The following is a 20606-nucleotide window of genomic DNA, read 5'->3' on the forward strand; positions in this document are numbered from 1 at the left end:
GAAACTCTACTTCAATGTCCTCTGTCTTATGTTTAAAAAATTTATAAGTGGTTGCAGTTGAAGCAAGCCATTCAGAAAGAGTTCCCTGATTGGCGAAATTTAAAAAATCATTATAGCATGCAGGTACTGTGCTTCCAGACAGATTTGCTAGGGCATCAGGCTGCCCGTTGGTATAAAATAACATCTGAATTCCTGAATAAAAAGCCAAAAACTAGTCTTAGGGACATTTGGAGCATTGAGATAAAGCAGCATATTTCTGCATCTCAATGGCCATAAATTTGGACTTGGAGGATGAGATGTACAGCATCAGCATCTATGAAACAAACATGTTTTTTTTTTTTTTGTTACATAGAAGTTTCTGGACCCCTGTTCATTTACAAAAATTAGATAGATCTAATCTAAATCTAATAGATGCTGGCACTGTCATCTTGATGTAGGGACACTGGATCATCTGCTGTTCTATTGGCCATTGATACTTAACTTTTGGAAGTCAATATGGGGACAGATTAATACCATACTGGAGGCATCAATTCCATTCTTAATAATGTTGAATGGTTACATACACCTCCGGGGAAAGTGTCCACAATTTATTTCTTTTTGCCTCTTATTCCTATCTTCCCAACTCCCTTTTGTATTTACCTTAATTGTTTCTTTTTTCTTTCTATAACGATTGTATTTCTCTCCCCTTCCTATTTGTTCTTATGGGCTCTACAGTTCCACCTACCCAGTGTGTACTTGTAATTGATCATGTACGTCTTATTTATCTGATCTCTAGTAGATTTGTTATCTTGGCCAAGAATGTTCAGTTTGTCAAAATATTTATTTGTCTATATGTCATTTTTTAATATTGTAAATCGCTTTGCATTTTGAACAAGCGTTTAATCAAAAACCTGAATAAACTTGTAAACTTGGGATTGATGTATGAGGTAGTTATATATGGAACGTTATTGCATATTAAGCCCCCCATAGACCAATATAAATGCCGGCTTTTCCTTATTATGACCGTGATAGCCATGCAAATGATTACTCGCAATTGGAAGAACAGGGATCACCTTAGTTTTCCTTTTTGGTGGGCGAGCTTATGTTTAACTTAAAAATATGAGAAAATGAATGCTGACATGCTGTGGCATAATAAGATATTTAAATTAGTTTGGGGTCCATTGACGTCTTTTGTAGATTTGCTATAGTTGTCCTTTATCTTTATTTTCCGTTGATTTTCACCCACACATCCAGCCGGGGGGGGGGGGGGGGCAGGAGGGGGGTACATCTTTTGTTTTGGTATTATTCCTGATGGTAATGATAGATGGGGGAGGGAATTTTTATCTTTTGTATAGATACTGATTGATTATAAGTGCTTGGTTGATTATCATTTGTTTATAAATTGTATTGCACTTTTTGTTCGCATTAAAAACTAAATAAAGTTAAAAATAAAATAAAAAAGGCAGTCAGTATGTTTGGAAGCACCTAGTTTAGGCAATACTGGAATCTTTATATACTGGACAGCCTTTCAGACCAAGCGTGCTATCTCTGTCCAGCCATTTTGCTCTAAGCCAGTGTTTTTCAACCTTTTTAATCTATGGACCGGCAGAAATAAAAGAATTATTCTGTGGACCGGCAGTTGAGGAACATGGGGCTAAGTCGTGGGCCAGACCCCACCCATCTCTACCCAATCTCCACCCCAGACCCCGCCCCTATAATAGTACTAATTGCACCTTGCATATCCCGTGCCTCATCTGGAAGCCTTCCCTCTGACGTTGCAACGTCAGAGAGAAGGCTTCCGGTTCAGGCACAGGATGTCCGTAGGAGCCACTGCCCGTGGCTTTGTGCACTGAATCAGTTAGGAAGAGGGAGCTGGCTCGAAGATAACGCCACATTGATCGCACCGTGGACCAGCGGTTGAAGAACACTGTTTTGGGCCTGATGCACATGCTGGCTCTGTGGACCGGCACTGGTCCATGGACCGGTGGTTGAAGAACACTGCACTAAGCAGTTTAATGAAACAGGAAGTACAGAGAGGTAACTCTGAAATGAAGGCCATACCAACTATAAGTTTATTGCACACAGTTAATCGTTTTGTTTTGAGGAGTAAACAATCCTCAATCTACATGATGCTTCATAAAAAAAGAACATAGCCAGAAGCTTTGTTTTAAGCCTCTGGAATATGTTCACCTGCTTTTCCTACAACTCCGAAAGATTTAGCTTTAGTTATTGTCCGTTTGTTTCAGTAAATTGCAAACAAGGTAAGTGTCATAGTTTAAGCACTTATGCATCTTTAGAGTGCCTTTGGATTAATATTTCAATACCTGGATTTTTTGAGACACGACAAAAGATAGTTAAGCAGTGAGCAGTGGTGTTTTTCCCCCCCCTATGATTGACATCTACTTACTTAGGGCTCCTTTTACAAAAGCCGCGCTAGGTCCTTAACGTGTGGAATAGGCACGTGCTAAATTGCCGCGTGCGCTAGCCGCTTCCGCCTCCTTTGGAGCAGGTGGTAGATTTTCAGCTAGCGCACGCTAATCCGGGGTGTGCGCTAAAACCGTTAGTGCGGCTTTGCAAAAGGAGCCCTTCGTGATGCCTTTTTCAGTACAATTATTGATTAAGTAGGCAAAGGAATGTGGGTGTCTGAGCTTTTGACCCCACTCCTATAAATTTTCAGTTTAGAGTGTGACATTTAACCTCTGCAGTTTGTTTCAGTGTCATAGCCAAGACTAACTTTTTGGTGGGACCTGAGGTTCACATGGGTGAGCTGAGCACATGGCAGTGCAGGGGTTGACGTGGCCTCCTGTTCCTTCTGTCGTTAGCCTGTTCTGCTACTGCTGACTGATGGTTCTAAATCCAAAGTGAAGGGGCCACAGCACTCATAAACTCATATGTGGACACACCCCAGGTTGATTTACCATCAAACTTCTGTAGTAGGAGCAAATTGCCGTTTACTTTCCATATGCCCTGCAGTACCTTGGGTGTGGCATAGTAAGGGAGGATGGGTAGGGAGCAGCCCACCCTAGGCGTGGTCTTCCTAAGGGCGCAAAATGTAATGTAATTTATTTCTTATATACCGCTACATCCGTTAGGTTCTAAGCGGTTTGAAGAAAATATACATTAAGATTATAAATGAGAAGTAAGAAGGTACTTAAAAAATTCCCTTACTGTCCCGAAGGCTCACAATCTAACTAAAGTACCTGGAAATTAATAAAGAAGAGAAAATAAAGATGGTTGAAAAAAGAAAAATTCTATGTGAACTTATAGGATGGAAATTAAACTGACAGTGAAGAACTGTATGAAAAATACATATGGAATGCAGTTAGAGAGGGCAGGTTACAAAACCTCTCCTCCTTTCCAAAACCCTCTCCGCTCCTTGCTGTGCACATGTGCTCCTTGCCCTCCTTTTCTACTTCCCCGGCGTGAGGTTGCTGCCCGTGTCGGCATTGGCGCTCTCTTTCTGGCATCACTTCCGAGGACCCGCACCTAGGAAGTGACGTCAAAAGGGTGAGCCGACCCCCATGTGGACATGCTGCTCCCACCGGAGAAGTTAAAAAGGTACGGGGAAAGGGAAGGGGGTGTGCGCGGGGCAGGGAGGGTGAGGAAGAGGGTGGGGGAGGGGCGCCGCTCACCATAACCACGCCACACAACTTGGGCAAGACACTTAATCCTCCGCTGCCCCAGGTACATTAGATTGTGGTCCTGCCGGGAGAGATCGGGAAAATTCTTCGGCACCTGAATGTAAACCACTTACCCCCTCTTTTACTAAGGTGCGCTAATCGAATTAACGCACGCTAATCGAATTAACGCACACAAAATGCTAATGCGTCCATAGACTCATATGCACGCATTAGCATTTAGCGTGCGCTAAATTGATTAGCACACCTTAGTAAAAGAGGGCCTTGGACAACTTCCATTGATAGGTGGTATTTAATAACTTAAATAAATAAAAATACAAGGCTTGTGTTATGATATTATCCTGTAAATATTCAGCAGCAACACAAGGACTCCTTAACCTATCCTTCTCTTTTCATAAGCAGTCCTAGACACAGTCTATTGGGTAACTGAGAATTAATTATGCTATTTATTTTTCTTGGGTCACTCTGAAAGGGAGACAGAGATGCTGGTGAGACCCAGTCAATCAGGTAAGCTGAGCGTTTTCCCCCTAAGGCAGGGGTGTCAAAGTCCCTCCTCGAGAGCCGCAGTCCAGTCGGGTTTTCAGGATTTCCCCCAATGAATATGCATGAGACCTATTGGCATGCACGGCTTTCATTGTATGCTAATAGATCTCATGCATATTCATTGGGGAAAATCCTGAAAACCCAACTGGATTGCGGCCCTCGAGGAGGGACTTTGACACTCCTGCCCTAAGGATACATTTAGGAGATTATTTATTTAGCTCAATTTATATCCCATCCTCCCCGAGGAGCCCAGAACGGAATTCATGGTAACATCCATAACAGTTAGCAAAGAAGACACAGAACAGTTAACAACAAGGAACAGAAGACTAACCCCCTCTTTTACTAAGATACGCTAACCAATAAGTGCGCGCTAATTGAATTAGTGCGTGCTAAACGCTAACACATCCTTAGACTAACATGTATTCATTAGCGTTTAGCGCTCTAAATTGATTAGCGCACCTTTGGCCCTGTTTTACTATGGTGCGCTAACCGATCAGCACCCGTTAAATGCTAACGCGTTAGTCTATGGACGCATTAGCGTTTAGCGTGCTAATTCAATTAAATCGGTTAGCATACCTTAGTACACAAAAACCAAAACTGTGGATACAGATGTTCTGGAGATAATTTATTAAACACTGACATATAAAACCATGAAAATTCAATTAAAAAAGTACAATGATAAAAAATACTTTGTTAAAAATCCAACCGGACCCTACATGGTCCGTGTTTCAGCGAACACGCCTTCCTCAGGGGTCCTAAGAGGAAGAGGTAATGATGAATAATGATAGAGAAAGATAAAAAGATAGAAAGGTAAGAAGTGACTATGATGCCAATCTGGATCATGCATATTAGTGTCTATACTCGACTGCAAGATAAACCAAGTGAGGGTCCGGTTGGATTTTTATCACAGTGTTTTTTAATCATTGTACTTTTTAAATTGAATTTTCATGGTTTTATATGTCAGTGTTTAATAAATTATCTCCAGAACATCTGTATCCACAGTTTTTTGTTTTTATCGGTGGATTGTTTTCTCTGTGGATCATTGGGTCTCCCCATTTTTCTTTGTTGTGCAGCATACCTTAGTAAAACAGGGGGTTAGTAAAAGAGGGCCTAAGGCGATAGAGTACAGTGAGATGAGTCTAGTTCAGTTGTTCTGGATTAGCAGACACTTGGAGCCTGAAGCTGAACAGGAAGAGAATCAGTGTGTGCAAAGGGAGAGAGTCAGTTGAATATCTGTTAAGAATACTGTGGTTTGAGAGTAACCGTCTGAATGCTAGCTTGTCCTGAGGAGTCAGGTGAAGAGGTTTGTTTTTATTGCTTTCCTAAAGCTCAAAAGTCCATTAAGAGATTTGATGTTAGGAGGTAGTTGATTCCAGTGCTTTGGTTAGAAGCAAGAGTATGACCTTTGTCTGGTGCCACCCTTTAGCCATGATATAAAATGTGACCAGTGAGCTTATCGTATAAGGACACTTCTGTACATAAGTGTCCGTATACGCTGTAGAATATTAGTGCAGACTGGCATCTGTGTGCCAAAGTACCTCAATTTGATTGTTGTAATGGTTTGGGTTCTGGGCTCTTGAAAAACGTTCTGAGATCCGAGTGGCTTGTCAAGATCAGACCATATTACACCAGTTTAGGATTCAATATTAAATTTTGTTGATGGTATTTAAAGTATTGACAAATAAAGTGTCTCCAACAATTGCCTCGACTATTCACGTACATCAGTTGGTTAGACTTGAAAGATCAGCAATAGCAAATTATTTGGATGCTCCTTCATTCTGTATGATTCACCTTGAAGAATATCAATTATATGAGATCAGCGCAGAACCTTGAACAATTTAAAAGCGCTTTAAGAACTTTGGGCCTCTTTTATCAAGCTGCACTAGAGCTTTCTAGCACAAACCAGTGACGTTCATTGAAATCCTATGAGCAATAGAGCACTTACCTCGCTGGCCCATGCTAAAAGCCTCTAGCGCAGCTTGATAAAAGGGGGTGGGGTTATTTCAGCATGCCTTTGCGGTGAATAATTAATACCAAATGCTTTCTTCACTGTATAATTCATGAGCAGTTAGTATTGAATTGGCTGTCTACAGTAGTAAGGTTATTGCAATATTGGCTTGCGACTATTTTAATGTTTTGTGGATTGTTTTGGTATGCATATGTTTTATTGATTTAATACATGGTACTATGTATGTTTATTGTAATCTACTTAGGATGGTAGATAAAGCAAGTACAGTAAAACCTTGGTTTGCGAGCATAATTCGTTCCAGAAGCATGCTTGTAATCCAAAGCACTCGTATATCAAAGCGAATTTCCCCATAGGAAATAATGGAAACTCAGACGATTCGTTCCACAACCCAAAATCTTTAATACAAAATACTATGCGTACTCGTATTGCAAGACTTTGCTTGTTTAGAACAGTCACTACACTCTTGCAGCGTCGGAGAGAGAGAAGAACCATCAGCTAAGTTTTGATGTGTGTATACTATATGTACTTGTATTGCAAGACTTTGCTTGTATATCAAGTTAAAATTTAATATAATGTTTTGCTTGTCTTGCAAAACACTTGCAAACCAAGTTACTTGCAATCCAAGGTTTTACTTTATTCATGTAAACCATTCCGAGCTCCCTTGGGAGAATGGTATAGAAAATTGAATAAATAAATAAATATAAAATAAATAAAATGTAGTTGTACAGATTTATGACAGCTCTATGACTCGCATAAATGGTAGAGCCTAAGGGCTCCTTTTACAAAGGTGCGTTAGGACCTTAATGCATGGAATGGCACGTGCTAAATTGCCACGCGCGCTAGCCGCTACCGGCTCCTTTTAAGTGGATGGTAGTTTTTCAGCTAGCGTGCGCTAATCCGGTGCGTGCGCTAAAAACACACGCACTTTGTAAAAGGAGCCCTAAATGTAGCATTTATGCACATCATTTGTAATATTCTGTAATGCAATGTTGGCCCTGCCTTGCCCTGCCCATGGCCCTCTCCTCTGAGCATCCCTCTAACAATTACACACTGTTATTTATATGGATAATTAGAATAGCATTTTCACACTTAAATGTACATTTACCCATGTGGATGACAAAAGGTGCTTAAATTTAAGTGACCTGTTACAGAATGAGGGGGTTCAGGCCTCGGGATGTGTCTACTTTTGAATTTACATGAGAAATGCCTGTGTTGTCTGTCATTTTCGTGCCCAAAATAACAGTTTTATTTCCCCCTCTTCTGCCAAAAATAGTGTGTTATGCACTTTTGGAAGAGTGTACACTTTTTGTACATGTGTGAGCAGTGCGTGCATACATGCAATACTAGGAAAGCAGTACTGTATTCCCCTATAGCAGGGGTGTTCAGGGTCAGTCCACAAGGTCTGCAATGCTGTCAGGTTTTTCCCAATAAATATACATGAGATCTTTGATGTACAGTATATAGCTTTATCTGAGGTGTGTTTTTCTTGTACATTATTTTTTTTTTTATTATTCCCAAATGAAATGAAATTCATATAAATAATACAGGAAACTAAACATTTTTTGGGTAAAATCCTATTCAAGAATAATTTTTATAAGAAGATGCTTAAAGAAAGTAGAACAAAAGCATTTATCCTATGCCTGTTTTATAAAAGTTGACAAGTTTCTCCCTAAGCTTTCTCAAAACTTTAAACTAACCCCCTCTTCTACTAAACCGTGCTAATGGTTTAGCGCAGGGAGCTGCACTGAATGGCCCGCGCTGCTCCCGATGCTCATAGAATTCTTATGAGCGTCAGGAGCAGCGCGGGTCATTCAGCGTGGCTCCCCACACTAAAACCGCTAGCGTGGTTTAGTAGAAGAGGCCCTAAGGCAACAAAATGGTTGAAAGATGGTGACTGCATATTAAGAAGGCCAAAACAGGCTCTGAATCTGCTGATGTGTTTCATGAAGGCCACATAGGTGCCTATGACCCCCAGCTTCATGCAGATTTTACACTTGTTGCAAACATGAAAATGCATGCATGTACTTTAAGTATGTATATGCAGAGATGCCAAGTTACCCAGTTCCAGGCTGGAGACTTTTTGGCCAGTCCTGCTTTTGAACTTACCTCCCAAGGCAGTATGGGATTTGTAGTGCTTAGTCCTTCCCATCCTATAATGCACCAGGATGGTGTGGTCACAAATCCAAGACTGTCACAAAATTTGGAACTGCGTAATGTGGCATCTCTGTATATGTGCGTTTTATTGCAATTGCTTGTCTGCTCCACCTCAGCTATGCCTCTGGAAATACTTGCATGTTAGACTGCATGAAAATATGTGCAACCTTTTGGTACATCTGCTTTATACATGTGTTTGCCCTCTCTTCCACAATATTATGCTTGTAAAACATTCACCCCCCTCTTTTACAAAGGTGCACTAAGCTTTTTAGCGTGCAGTAAATATTATCGCACGCTAAACACGCGCTAACTGCTAACATGTGCATGTTATCCTATGGACATGTTAGTGGTTAGCACACGCGTTGATTCAGCGTGCCCTAAATCTGCGCTAAAACGCATAGCGCGCATTTGTAAAAGAGGCCCTCAATGTGTAGAAATTGCTTTTGCAAATAATATTACCATCCTTTGTGTGTGCGTAGAGAGTAGGAGATGGTATAGATTCTGTACATAAGCAGGCAGGCTCTTTCTGTACAGGAGTGGCATCAACTCAGCCCTTCCCTAAAAGCTGCCTTCAGGATTTCTTATGCAACTCGCTTCCCTCTTCTGTTAAGGAAAAATAGGTTGCTGGAATCCCCTCCGCTTTCACCTGTGAAACAGCCCAGTTACCAACCACACTAGATGGTAAATTTTTTTTTTCTTCTTCTTTTCACTTTTATTCGAAAATAATCCTTATACCCGAGTTTAACAAAATATACACATACATACACAAATCACCTGCTTTCCAGCGGTCAGTGCTCCAGTTCTATGTCTTACAGCGTCTTTGAATTACAATCATTACAGCTCAGGAGCCTGATTCCAGTGTTTTCAGACTACTACGTTTGGAGAAGCAACAGCTTAACCCTTAATTTGCAAAATTTTAAAACTTTTTTTCCAGTTTTATACAATATATATATATACATATATATATACACATATAAATAATTTTTTAAAAAATCTTGTGGAAATGACAGTAATTGCTCTACAGTTAATGATGTGAGTTATTTTGGCACAGTGATGCATTCAGTTTACAACAGAAATGACCTAGGAACATTTCAACCTCACTCTCATTCATTTTCAATAAAGACAAATTTGTCAGGTTCTCTATAATTTACCACAAACTCACTCCTCAAAAAGAAATGCAAACTGCTCTGCTTCTTAACAACAACAAAAAAAGAGACAGGCAGACGAAAATATAACAGACATCTCAACAACATATAACCAGAGTAAACAGTCACAGGTGAACTGGCACAGTCCATGACCAGCGCCAGGATTGGGAGGTGCCCTCAGGCGATCAGAGTCTCTAGGTGGTGCAGATAGGGTTGGTAAGCTCCGGGGCCACCGCACAGCAGGAGCTGCTCCGGGGAGGCCACCGGGGCCAGAAGGTGAGGCAGGGCCGGACATCCCTCCCCCCGTTGTCCCCGCAGCAGGGGAAGAGGCGGGGGCTCGGGCGGGCCGTACCCATACAGCTGTACTACGGCGCCGGCCACAGCAGCCGCGCTGCCCCCTAGCGGCAAAAGTCCGGCTGCCGACCCGCCACTCCCCCGCGGGGCCGGGTAAGGCAGCAGCGGGTAGGCAGGCAGCAGGGGCCCCGAGGGCCACAGCAGCCCGGGGTGAGAGGCGGCCAGAGTGGGGGGCCGGCGGGGGCCGGGCCGGCTGAGGATGCTCTCGATGGCGAAGGAGCCGCAGAACTTGGTGCCGGAGGAGGGGGCACCGTCCTCCCCCATCCCTTTCTGCCTCTCTAGCTCCTGGGGTCGCGGGGCATCGCTGCTGCCGCTGCAGGAGGGGCGGAGGGCCAGAGGCTGCAGGTCCCCGGCTGGCGCGGCATCTACTTCCTGTCCGTGCTGCTGCTGCTGGTGCAAGCGCTTTCTCCTCCGGCGGAAGACGCCGTCGGCGAACGTGTACTCGCTGCTGGGGTTCAGCATCCAGTAGTTGTCCTTGCCCCAGGGCCGGGCCGGGTCGCGGAGCACCTTGACGAAGCAGTCGTTGAGGGACAGGTTGTGGCGCACCGAGTTGCGCCAGCCCGTGTAGGGGCCCCGGAAGAAGGGGAAGCGCCCCATCAGGTACTCGTTAATCTCGGCCAAGGTCAGGCGGCCGCTGCTCGAGTCGCGGATGGCCATGGCGATGAGCGCGATGTAGGAGTAGGGCGGCTTCGGGCGCCGGGTGTAAGGCTTGCCCTTGTTGACGGGGCTTCTCTGCTGCTGCTGCTGCTGCCGCCGCCGCTGCTCCTCGTCGTCTTCTTCTTCCCCCCGGGGCAACGGCGTGGGCTGCAGGGTGGGGCTGGCGGCAGCGCAGCCGCCGTCCGATCCCAGCTCCTCCTCGTCTTCCTCGGAGGCGGAGAGCGGGGAGGGCAGCTCGGGGCTCATCTTAGCCCCCCTGGGTCACTGGCACCGCAGGTCAGACGGGCATCCAGCGAGGCGAGCGGGACCCCCCCGCGATCCAGGCGCTGGAACGACAGAAAAGCAGGCAGGTCCCAGAGCAAAGCATAAGCGTGAGGCGAAGAAAGTGCTGCAAAGTCTCTGCCCGCTTCAGCAGCAGGTGCTTTCTTTCCTTCCCTGCAAAAGCTCCGATTCCCTTTCCAGCCCAAAGGACTTTTAACTCCCAGTCTAATTAGCTCTTTTGCACCGCTAGAAGATCGTTTTGTCCCATGCGCTGACGTAAAACAATAACTAACAACAGCGTTAATCTTTGTCCGTGTAGAATCCCTGGAACCTGGTCGGACTGAACTCGGAGCCACGTGCCACCCCACCTCCGGTCTCGCGCCTGTCATTTAGTAACGCTGCGCTTCCCCTGTTTGCGCCTTTATAAAAAAAAAAAAAACCGGCCGCGGAGGGGCGGAGCGTAATCCACTCCTCTACGCCCCCCGCTAGCCAATGAGCGCGACCAGGGGGCGTGGCGGAAAGGTAGCCAGGTAGACCTGGGTTAATGAGTGCAAAACAGCGGGGCAGCAGGTACCAGGGCGGGAAGGGAGTAGGAAGAGGTTCCCCCCACCCCCGCCTTTCCCAACCAATCCGCCGCCTCCTGGCCCAAAGTGGACCGAGCTAAGCTGTCAGCTTCTTTCCAGGTGTAAGAAGCGCTGGGAAGAACTAGGCGTCGGGGCTCAACCACCCCATTTCCCCCCCCTCCTGTTTCGTAACAAACTGGGACGGCACCCGAGGAAAGCAGGATGTGTTTACTGCAGATACCAACATGTTTTGTTTCTTTATTTCGATCTTTATTGCGCGCCATTAAAAAAAATAATAATTATGTCCAGGGACGCGAAGGGACCGGCTGAATAAAGGTGTCGTTGTTTTGCTGCTGCTGCGGTTTTCGATTGCTCGCCGGAAACGAAAATAACATCTTTAAACGCATTACCTTAAACTGTTTACCTTTTTCTTTGATACTGCGCCGGCCTTTTGAACATTGCTTATTACAATTTCTTGTCTTTCGCCCCTGGCTCGGCAACTTGCAGGTGGCATTCTCTTAAAAAAAACCCTAAACTAAACACTACGCCCCCCCCCCCCAACCTTATTTCATTGCACACTTGGGAATCTTGGGCTAACTGAAATCATATAATTTTGGTGAACAATTCCCACGAGGGAGATCTTGAGCACCGCAATTCACGGATACTTTTCCATCCTTAAGACTTTAATAATACCTAATGTCTTTGGACATTAACATAAGAGCATGAGATTATTTCATAAATTTGCTAATGCATTTTGACGTTGTAAATTAATACTGCCAACAAGACTGAATACTTTAAATTGTTTGATTATTAGGTGACCACGTAAAGGATGTGTGAACTACAACAAACCTACCTATTAAAACTTTAAGGATACTGCAAGAAATAAAATTAACCTCTCATCTATCTTTGAAATGGGATTTGCACCTGGAAATCTTCCAAAACGTGCCAGTTTGAAAAGAAAAATAATAATAAAAAGGCATAATAAATGCTTTACATTCCTTAGACGCAATAATAACAGCTCAATTTTTTTTGTTTGAAAATAAGTTCCTGGATAATCTTGTAAACTTAAATGTTGCAATTTGGTTTTAAGTCAGGGGAAAATGTTCAATTCCCTGCAAACATGTATATTAAGCTCAATGCCAATGTTAGGGGCAGGTTTCCTGTACTTCCTGCCTTTGTTGTAAATTGCAATGGATACGTAGGAGTATCTGGTAATCTAACGTACCTTTGATGTTTATTTTATTACCTTTCCACCATTTGTGTAAAAATTGAACACATTGTCTCTTATCTTTATTCAAAGGACTTTAAAAGCCGTTTTGAATGTTCTAGGTAAACATGGCAATGGCTTTTTTTTTTTTGTGTATGCAATGGCAGAATTTCCAAGATTAGAAATTCTCGAGTTTTTCGTAAAAATAAACACCAGCAGGTCATTGTTAAAATGCATCTGAAGCGAACTCCAGGGCTTGTTTCGCATCGACCCTGGCGCCCCTTGCCAATGTAAGATAGGACACATCTGTATCTGTCGGAAAGACTGCAGAAGAACCCCCAAACTGGAGGAGAAAATGCATGGATGCCCAGGGCTGCAGGCGCCGGATGTTGGAAAAGTCCGGTAGTACATTAGAAACACACCTGACAAATTCAGTTTGACACTTAGACTGAGGAAAGCAATTCTCGGTCTCTGTGATCCGAGGTATTATTGCTTATTTTAACTCTCTGATGGTTATCTGAAAGTATTAATAAAAGGGCTCCAGAGAGGGGGAAATCCATGCAGTATTCAGCATCGGCGACCCCCAACCACAAACAGAAAAGAAACCAGCAAGGGTAGATGTTAAGACGCAGACCCCACAAACTAAAAAACGCATGGCCTTTAAAAGAACGGAGCCGTAGTGTGGTATTCCCAGATATACTCGTTTTTTTTAAACTCCCATGGACCTCACGGATCTCACTCACTCTACGGATCCTCATTTGTTTGTTTTTTTAACTCCTGCGGACCTCACGGATCCCCTGGAGGGGGGTAAGATGAGGATAGGTGTGGGGGGGGGAAGGGGGTGAGTGAGGTCCGCGGGAGTTAAAGCAAGGAAAGCCTGTGGCCCCCTTGCCAAGGCCGCTTTCTTTTTTTAAGGTCGTGCGGTAGAGATCCGCGGGGTCCGCGGGATCCTCCTTTTACCCAGTCCACTTTTTAAAGATAATACGGTAGAAACAAAAGCAAAAGATGATTCATTTTTTTATTGGATTAAATTACTACATTTTTTAAACTAGCTTTCGAAGACAATACCTTCTTAGGGTCAGCTTTTTCGTCAGGTTGGAAGGTGCAACAACTTTTAACAAGGAATATTATCTCTCCCCCCCTCATGGTCCCCAGTGCTGTAATTATGCAGAATTACGTTGATTTCCTCAGTTTGTCCCTCTGCCTGTCTTCTTGTGGTGGGCGCTTGTCTCTACAAAAGTGCACTATTGTTTATGTTGAAAGAGTACTCGTGTCTGACAAAAATACAGTTTCTCTGCTTGTCCTCTCTGAGAGGAAGGTGTCACCCTTCGAAGCCACTTAATCCACCCCGTCACTTCAGCTGTCATCAGGTCCGGGATGCACGACCTGTACAGCTCGGAGAATGACAGTGCAAAGGTCCCCTCCCAAGAGGGGTTTGGAAAGGTGTTTGGAAAAGCTCCTCAGGTGTCTTCTCTAGACACCTGCCAAGGTCCCGCAGAAGTGCAGGCTTGTTTATATAACCAAGAGTTGGGTTTTGCAACCGAGGGCCTGTTTCTTGCTGCTCTTTTGTCTGATAGCTACAGGGATTCCGTGTCCTCCCAGGAATGAGGAAGCCTGCGAAGTATAACCCATACAGGTAACCCTCAAAACGATAAAAATAGATTTCTTTGGAAGGTCTCCACGAAGCAGATCTTGACATAAATACACGTTTTACCTGAAGTAAGCAAAAGACTTTCCTAGCTGATGGTTATCTGGTGAAGTTATTTTTGGAAGCAATAATGATCTGCTTTTAAGAAACCTGCAGATACATCCTAGAAGCAAAACAGTGTCAACAAAGTAACACACCCCTATGTTTTCAATCTTTAAAAAGTATGCATTGCACAATACCGAAAGAAGGTTTCGATGCTTTAGTCATATGCAACAGATTCACAAATCTCTCTCTCTCTCACACACCACCACTAACCTATTAAAAAGAAACATTTTTTTTAATGTTCAAATCTGTTTTATTATAATTTGAATAATACATTATCCATTAATAACAGGAAAAAAAAGTGACATCTACAGTCAAAATACATAATTTCATCATACATAAATCCTTTTTTAAGCCCACATAATTGGGGGGCAGGGTACTAATACAACAAGAAAAAGTAAAGAAAAGATAAAGGATGGATTCTCAGCTCACCAAGAACAAGAGAAAAGTAAAATAGAGATAAAAGAAAAAATTTTTTAAACTCGACCTTTGCGAACCTTATATCAATCCTTACTTATAGGGATACCTGCCTCCTCAAAGATCTTAGGGATGAAACAATACAAGAAAGAAAGAAATATTATTATTTTTGCTCACGTGCAACTAAAAATTGTTGCAATTGAATGGGATCCCAGAAAACATATTCAACATCTTGTAACTTAACTTAACAAGGAAATTTCCTTGTAAAAAGAAACATTTTAATGGTAGAAATAGACCTTCATTCTCTCCTAGTATAGCAATTCTTATGGATGTGAATTCATGGGTAATGCTGAAGGAAAGTGCACCTTATAAAAGGGTTTGCAATTTGGAGCTCAAAAAATGTATGTAGCCAAAATTGCAAGTTAAATAATAATAATAATTAAAATAAATCACTGCGATTCTTTTTGCCTTTATTTATTTTAATAGGTTAATACCTCAGTTAAAGTTAACTGATGGTTTGGCTGGGGGTATGATACGCCTGTGGGAAAGAGTGCGCACCTCTGCTTCATCTTTAGGTAACCGACAAAGAAACCTATCGGCGACTCTACAGCAGGGGTGTCAAAGTCCCTCCTCGGGGGCCGCAATCCAATCGGGTTTTCAGGATTTCCCCAATGAATATAAAATAAACTGCTATCTTACCCTAGCCTACTGTACTTTCCTTTTATGTTTTACCTTTTTTATAAAAATTGTAGTTCTTTCCCACTTCCCTATTGTTTGCATACATCTGTATGTCAGTGTTTTGGTTTTTTTTTTTAAAATATATATACTTGGATTCTCTTCCAGTACCCCCTGTTTTTATCTGTTTTTATAATGATGTACATTTTGTCTATGTATTACTATATAAACAAATACACCGCTTAGATATTTGATTAGGCGGTTTAAAAAATCTTTTAATAAACTTGAAACATACAATCAAAGCAGTGCATGCAAATAGATCTCATGCATATTCATTGGGGAAATCCTGAAAACCCAACTGGATTGCGGCCCTCGAGGAGGGACTTTGACACCCCTGATATACACGCTCATTCAGGAGTGAGATCTTAAGCCAGTCATAGAGCTGGTGCAAGTATGGCAGATACCTGTGTAGGGATACCTAGGTAGAGAGAACGAGAGGACATTCTCTAAAGTTAAAAGGGGATAGATCAGGGGTTGGCAACTCCGGTCCTTGAGGGTCGGAATTCAGTCGGGTTTTCAGGATTTCCCCAACGAATATACATTGAAAGCAGTGCATGCAAATAGATCTCAAGCATATTCATTGGGGAAATCCTGAAAACCCGACTAGATTGCGGCCCTCGAGGAGGGACTTTGACACCCTTACTCTACAGGGTGGTTTGAAAAGTTTGGTCAAAAAGCAAATTAAACAATGTAGTCTCCATCCAGGGCTATACATTAACTGTAGTCCAGCCAGTTTCTGGTTTTTTTTTCTAAGCTATTTTTCTTACATTATGAAAAAACAAAACAAACAAACTGGAAACTGGCTGGATTACAGTAAGGGCTCCTTTTACAAAGGTGCGTTAGGGCCTTAACGCACGGAATACTGTGTGCTACAATGCTGTGTGCGCTAGCCGCTACCGCCTTCTCTTGAGCAGCCAGTAGTTTTTCAGGTAGCGTGCACTAATCTGGTGCGTGTGCTAAAAACGCTAGCGCACCTTTGTGAAAAGCCCTAAATGTACAGCCCTGGATGGAGACTACATTGTTTAATTGCTTTTTGTCCAAACTTTTCAAAGCACCCTGTATAATGTTACCCCTCCGCTTAGGGGAGTTTATTATATAACAAATGCCATAATATAGTCTTTTCACAAATGGCAGCATTGTAGTTTCCAAAAGAAAATTTGCATCCAGTTTTCTAAATAACAGGTTGAGCAAATATCGAAAAATACCGTATATTGTAAAAGCACAGAATCAGACCAAAGGTTTGTGTAAGCCCGAGAGCTAGTCTCGGTGGGTGAAATTTAATACTGGGCTGGAGGGCCCAGTTATTATCCATCGGGAAAACAGCTAGTAGGTAGGGAAAAAGGAGGAGAGTAATTTTCCCGCCCCGACCTGTGGGAGCTTCTAATAGGTCGGGGCATGGAAGGTTCGAGAGAAGGGGGTATAAAGGCTGGGACCTTCCAGGGTCAGAGGTTCCTGGCTCCTGAGGACAGCTTTCCCTCCCTCCCTCCCTTCCGTGGGTGGTTCGGTTGGCGCTGGGGTGTAGGGATGTCACAGCGGTGGTATCCCGAGCTACCAAGAGTTTTGGGGGGTGAGCTCATCCGGCGATGAGCCGTAAGAGGATGCAAACTCAGGGGGAGCGGGCGTTAGAAAATGCTATTCTAAGGGGCATCAAGGTCATGCCATCCCCAGGCCCTAGCTGAGGATGGCGGGGAATTGGGGATTTAGTGTATAAAGATTGTTTACATGGTAGCTCGGATGTTATAATAATTTGTGGATTGTTATTTGTTGTTTATTCCAATAAACAGGGCTGCGGCCTATATCTTCCAGAAAAATTGGTATCTGGTAGTTATTATAAGTGGTGGTGGGGGGTATGCGGGGTTATGAGGGAGGTGGGGATGGGGGACGGGCGATTGAGACCTTTCAGTTCCAGATGTTAAATTGTAAAGCTCTGTATGTAATTGGAATGGGTGATCATTTTCTAGTCTTATGTAATAGCTGATACAGTGTTTATGAGACAGAGAAATAATTTAATAGATTTAATTTCATAGATAACCTAGCTGTAATAACAGAAGGAAATTAAGGTCATATCACATCAGTTGAACAGATATTTGTATGCAGCTGCACACAGTTACAAGTTATTCGAAGCAGTAAGCACTTCAGTCTTGATATTGGATTTGGTTATATAAAAGTTAGATGTTTCTGTTTGGTAGAGCTGCCAACAGTTGCTTTTCATTGTAGATCAATGTTACTTATTTGTACATGATTTAAATATAAGAACATATCTGAAAGGCAAGAAAGAGAACATGAAATAAGCATTCCTTCACAGATACTTGTGATAAATATTTGAAGATGAATACTAAATACTCATACTCATTCTGAACTTCGGATACCACCAGTATTTCTTGTTATAATGCCATGTAATACAGTATGTGGAAGATTAATATACAGTACTGAGAAGGTTCTATATACACTGTTGCGGGATAAAATATATAGTAAAGGGTAAGCACAATGCACAATTAATAAATTAATACAGATTAACCCCCTCTATTACAAAGGTGTGCTAAGCTTTTTAGCGCACGCTAAACGCTAACATGTGCATGTTATCCTATGGATGCGCTAGTGGTTAGCGCATGCTAAATCCGCTCTAAAATGCTTAGCACACCTTTGTAAAAGAGGGCCTAAGTGTGGCCAGTCATTAAGGAGCTTCCCTATGGTCAAAACCACTTACATATTTAACCCCTTAACTCTTTAAGCTTGCAGAATCAATTTGAGGCGTGGTGTGCAAGGTTGCACATGCAAGTTATAGATTAGAATACAGTCAGTAACATAGGCGGGCTGCACGCTTTTGTGTGCTCTGGCAATACCCATTTCTATTCTAATCACAGAAACTTAATATAAATCAAATATATATTGTCTCCCCGCTCCTGGCCAAGCTCCACTGGCTTCCAATAATCGCCAGGGTCCACTATAAATGCGCCTGTTTAACTTTCAAAATCCTATATGGTATCTTCCCTCCCTTTATCCCTCTTTCTTGGAATTCCTCAAACCCTAATACCACCAGATCCTCCCACAAATTAAAACTATCCTTCCCCTCGCTAAAAGGCATTTCCCACACAGGAAAGCTAGGGACCTCCCTCCACTTCAAAATCACTGAGCTCTGGAACAACCTTACCTCCCCTCTTCGGAATTTGAGCTCTCTCCAAGTTTTCCACAAACATCTGAAAACCTGGCTTTTCTCAAAAAATGTAAGTCTCCCTCCAACTTAGGAATCAAGGAAACTCTTATATCTTGGCATCCCAAGTCCTGTAAATTTTCTTCACACTTCTACCTCTAACCCTCTGTTGTAGTTCCTTCTTATTTCTCCTACTGTAAACCGCGTCGAGCTCTACGAACGTGGAGATGATGCGGTATACAAACCTAAGGATTAGATTAGATTAGATTAGATATTGAATAACATAGTGAAGTGCTCAGACCCACAACATTACATTACATTACAGATTTCTATTCCGCCATTACCTTTCGGTTCAAAGCGGATTACAAAAAGAGTTATGGAAGAAGGGTTACAACGTTAGATCAGAGAAGGTTTCCAAGAGAGGGAAAAGTAGGATCTGGGGTTAGGGAGGGGATGGTAAGAGGGAGGTTAAGCTTTATCATGGTATTAAGCTTTATTAAGGGATTTCTTGAAGAGTATAGTTTTTATTTCCTTTCTGAACATCTTGTAGTCTGGGGTTGTTGTCAATGGGTTGGAGACTTGCTTGTCTATCTTCGCTGCCTGAGTGGCCAGTAGTCCGTTGTATAGTTTTTTCCGTTTTACTTCTTTGATTGGGGGGTAAGTGAATGGGGTATGTGTTTTTCTATGCCTGGTAGAGGTGGTTTGGATGAGGCGGTCGTTTAGGTAGGTTGGGCTGTCTCCATTTGTAGTTTTAAATAGTATACAGTAGAATTTAAATTGTATTCTTTCCTGGATTGGAAGCCAATGAGAATTGATGAATGCCTCAGTAATGTGATCATGTTTTTTCAATGAATAGACGAGTCTCAGAGCTGTATTTTGAATTGTCTGTAGTTGTTTAATCATTATTGCAGGCAGGGGAGGTAGAGGATGTTGCAATAGTCTAGGATACTTAGGATTAGAGATTGTACTAGGAGCTGAAATTGTGTTTTTTCGAAGAATTTTCGGACTTGTCTAAGGTTTCTCTTAACCTAAAAGCCAAGCGAATCAACACCTTGTTGGTTGCCGTTGGGACCATCATAGCGTTTCACTGTCCCAAACCGCTCTTTTATTTATGTGAAATTCACTCTCTGTATAATGATATGATTATATTACACTTATCTAGATTTCCTGGCGGTATATGCTATTTCGGCAACCTTGCTGATAAAATATATATATAGGTGATTTATTAATGTGAATACTGCTGCGGTCCTTTTGAGTCAGCCCCCCCGACTTGAGTTTCGCCCACCAATGCAAAGCAGTAAAGACCTTCCTCTTCCGCCAATCGGGCCATTAAAAACTGCCTCCTCAATATACTTCTCCTAGTACTTTTCGCTATGACCAGTCGGGTCTCTAGAATAAGCTCTGTTAGTGTCTACTGTAACTTATTTGTTGTCATGACTAGTCTGTTTTCAAACGATTGTGAATGTCTACTTGGAACCCGTTCTGAGCTTCTGGGAGAATGGGATAGAAACTGAAATAAATAAATAAATGCGTCTTCAGGAGGGGATGCTTTTTATAACGCTGCACAGTGTTCCTTGGTTTGACCGGTTTGAGAGAGTTCCTGTGAGTGATGGCTATAAAAAGCGTCCCCTCCTGAAGAAGCATTGGTGGGCGTTTAGAGGCAGGGGAAAGGCCTAAGCTGGTCTAAAATACGTCTAAAACCAACTTTGATTATGGGTACTTGGACGATCAGGCTTTTTGATCGTCCAAGTAGCCAATTAGGCCACTTTTTAGACGTTTTTTCTTTTGATTATGAGCCCCTTAGCGTACCATAGTAAAAAGAGCCCTATGTGCATAGACCTTGATGGAAACTATGTTGTTTAACTCGTTTTTTTTACCAAACATTTCAAACCACCCTTTATATTGACTACAGTATTATATTTCCATTTGTTGCTTCATGTTCACATCTTTTCAGTTAGCTTGAGGTGCTAATATGCATCACAGTAACAGAGTAGATGACGGCAGATAAAGACCCGAATGGTCCATCCAGTCTGCCCAACCTGATTCAATATAAATTTTTTTTTCCTTCTTAGCTATTTCTGGG

At 42.6% G+C, this 20606-nt stretch overlaps 1 protein-coding gene across 1 annotated transcript; it reads right to left on the reverse strand.

Moving 5' to 3' along the window:
* Window positions 1-9295: 9295 nt before the first annotated feature.
* FOXQ1 (forkhead box Q1) lies at window positions 9296-11106 on the reverse strand. The gene has a single exon (XM_033929353.1). The coding sequence runs from the start codon at window positions 10683-10685 to the stop codon at window positions 9606-9608; it is 1080 nt and encodes a 359-aa protein (XP_033785244.1). The 5' UTR covers window positions 10686-11106; the 3' UTR covers window positions 9296-9605.
* Window positions 11107-20606: the final 9500 nt, after the last annotated feature.

This window comes from Geotrypetes seraphini, chromosome 2 (genome assembly GCF_902459505.1).
Source record: "Geotrypetes seraphini chromosome 2, aGeoSer1.1, whole genome shotgun sequence".
NCBI lineage: Eukaryota > Metazoa > Chordata > Amphibia > Gymnophiona > Dermophiidae > Geotrypetes > Geotrypetes seraphini.

Excerpts from the sequence above, each read along its gene's own strand:
- FOXQ1 (XM_033929353.1), bottom strand. The coding sequence starts at position 10,685 with ATGAGCCCCGAGCTGCCCTCCCCGCTCTCCGCCTCCGAGGAAGACGAG.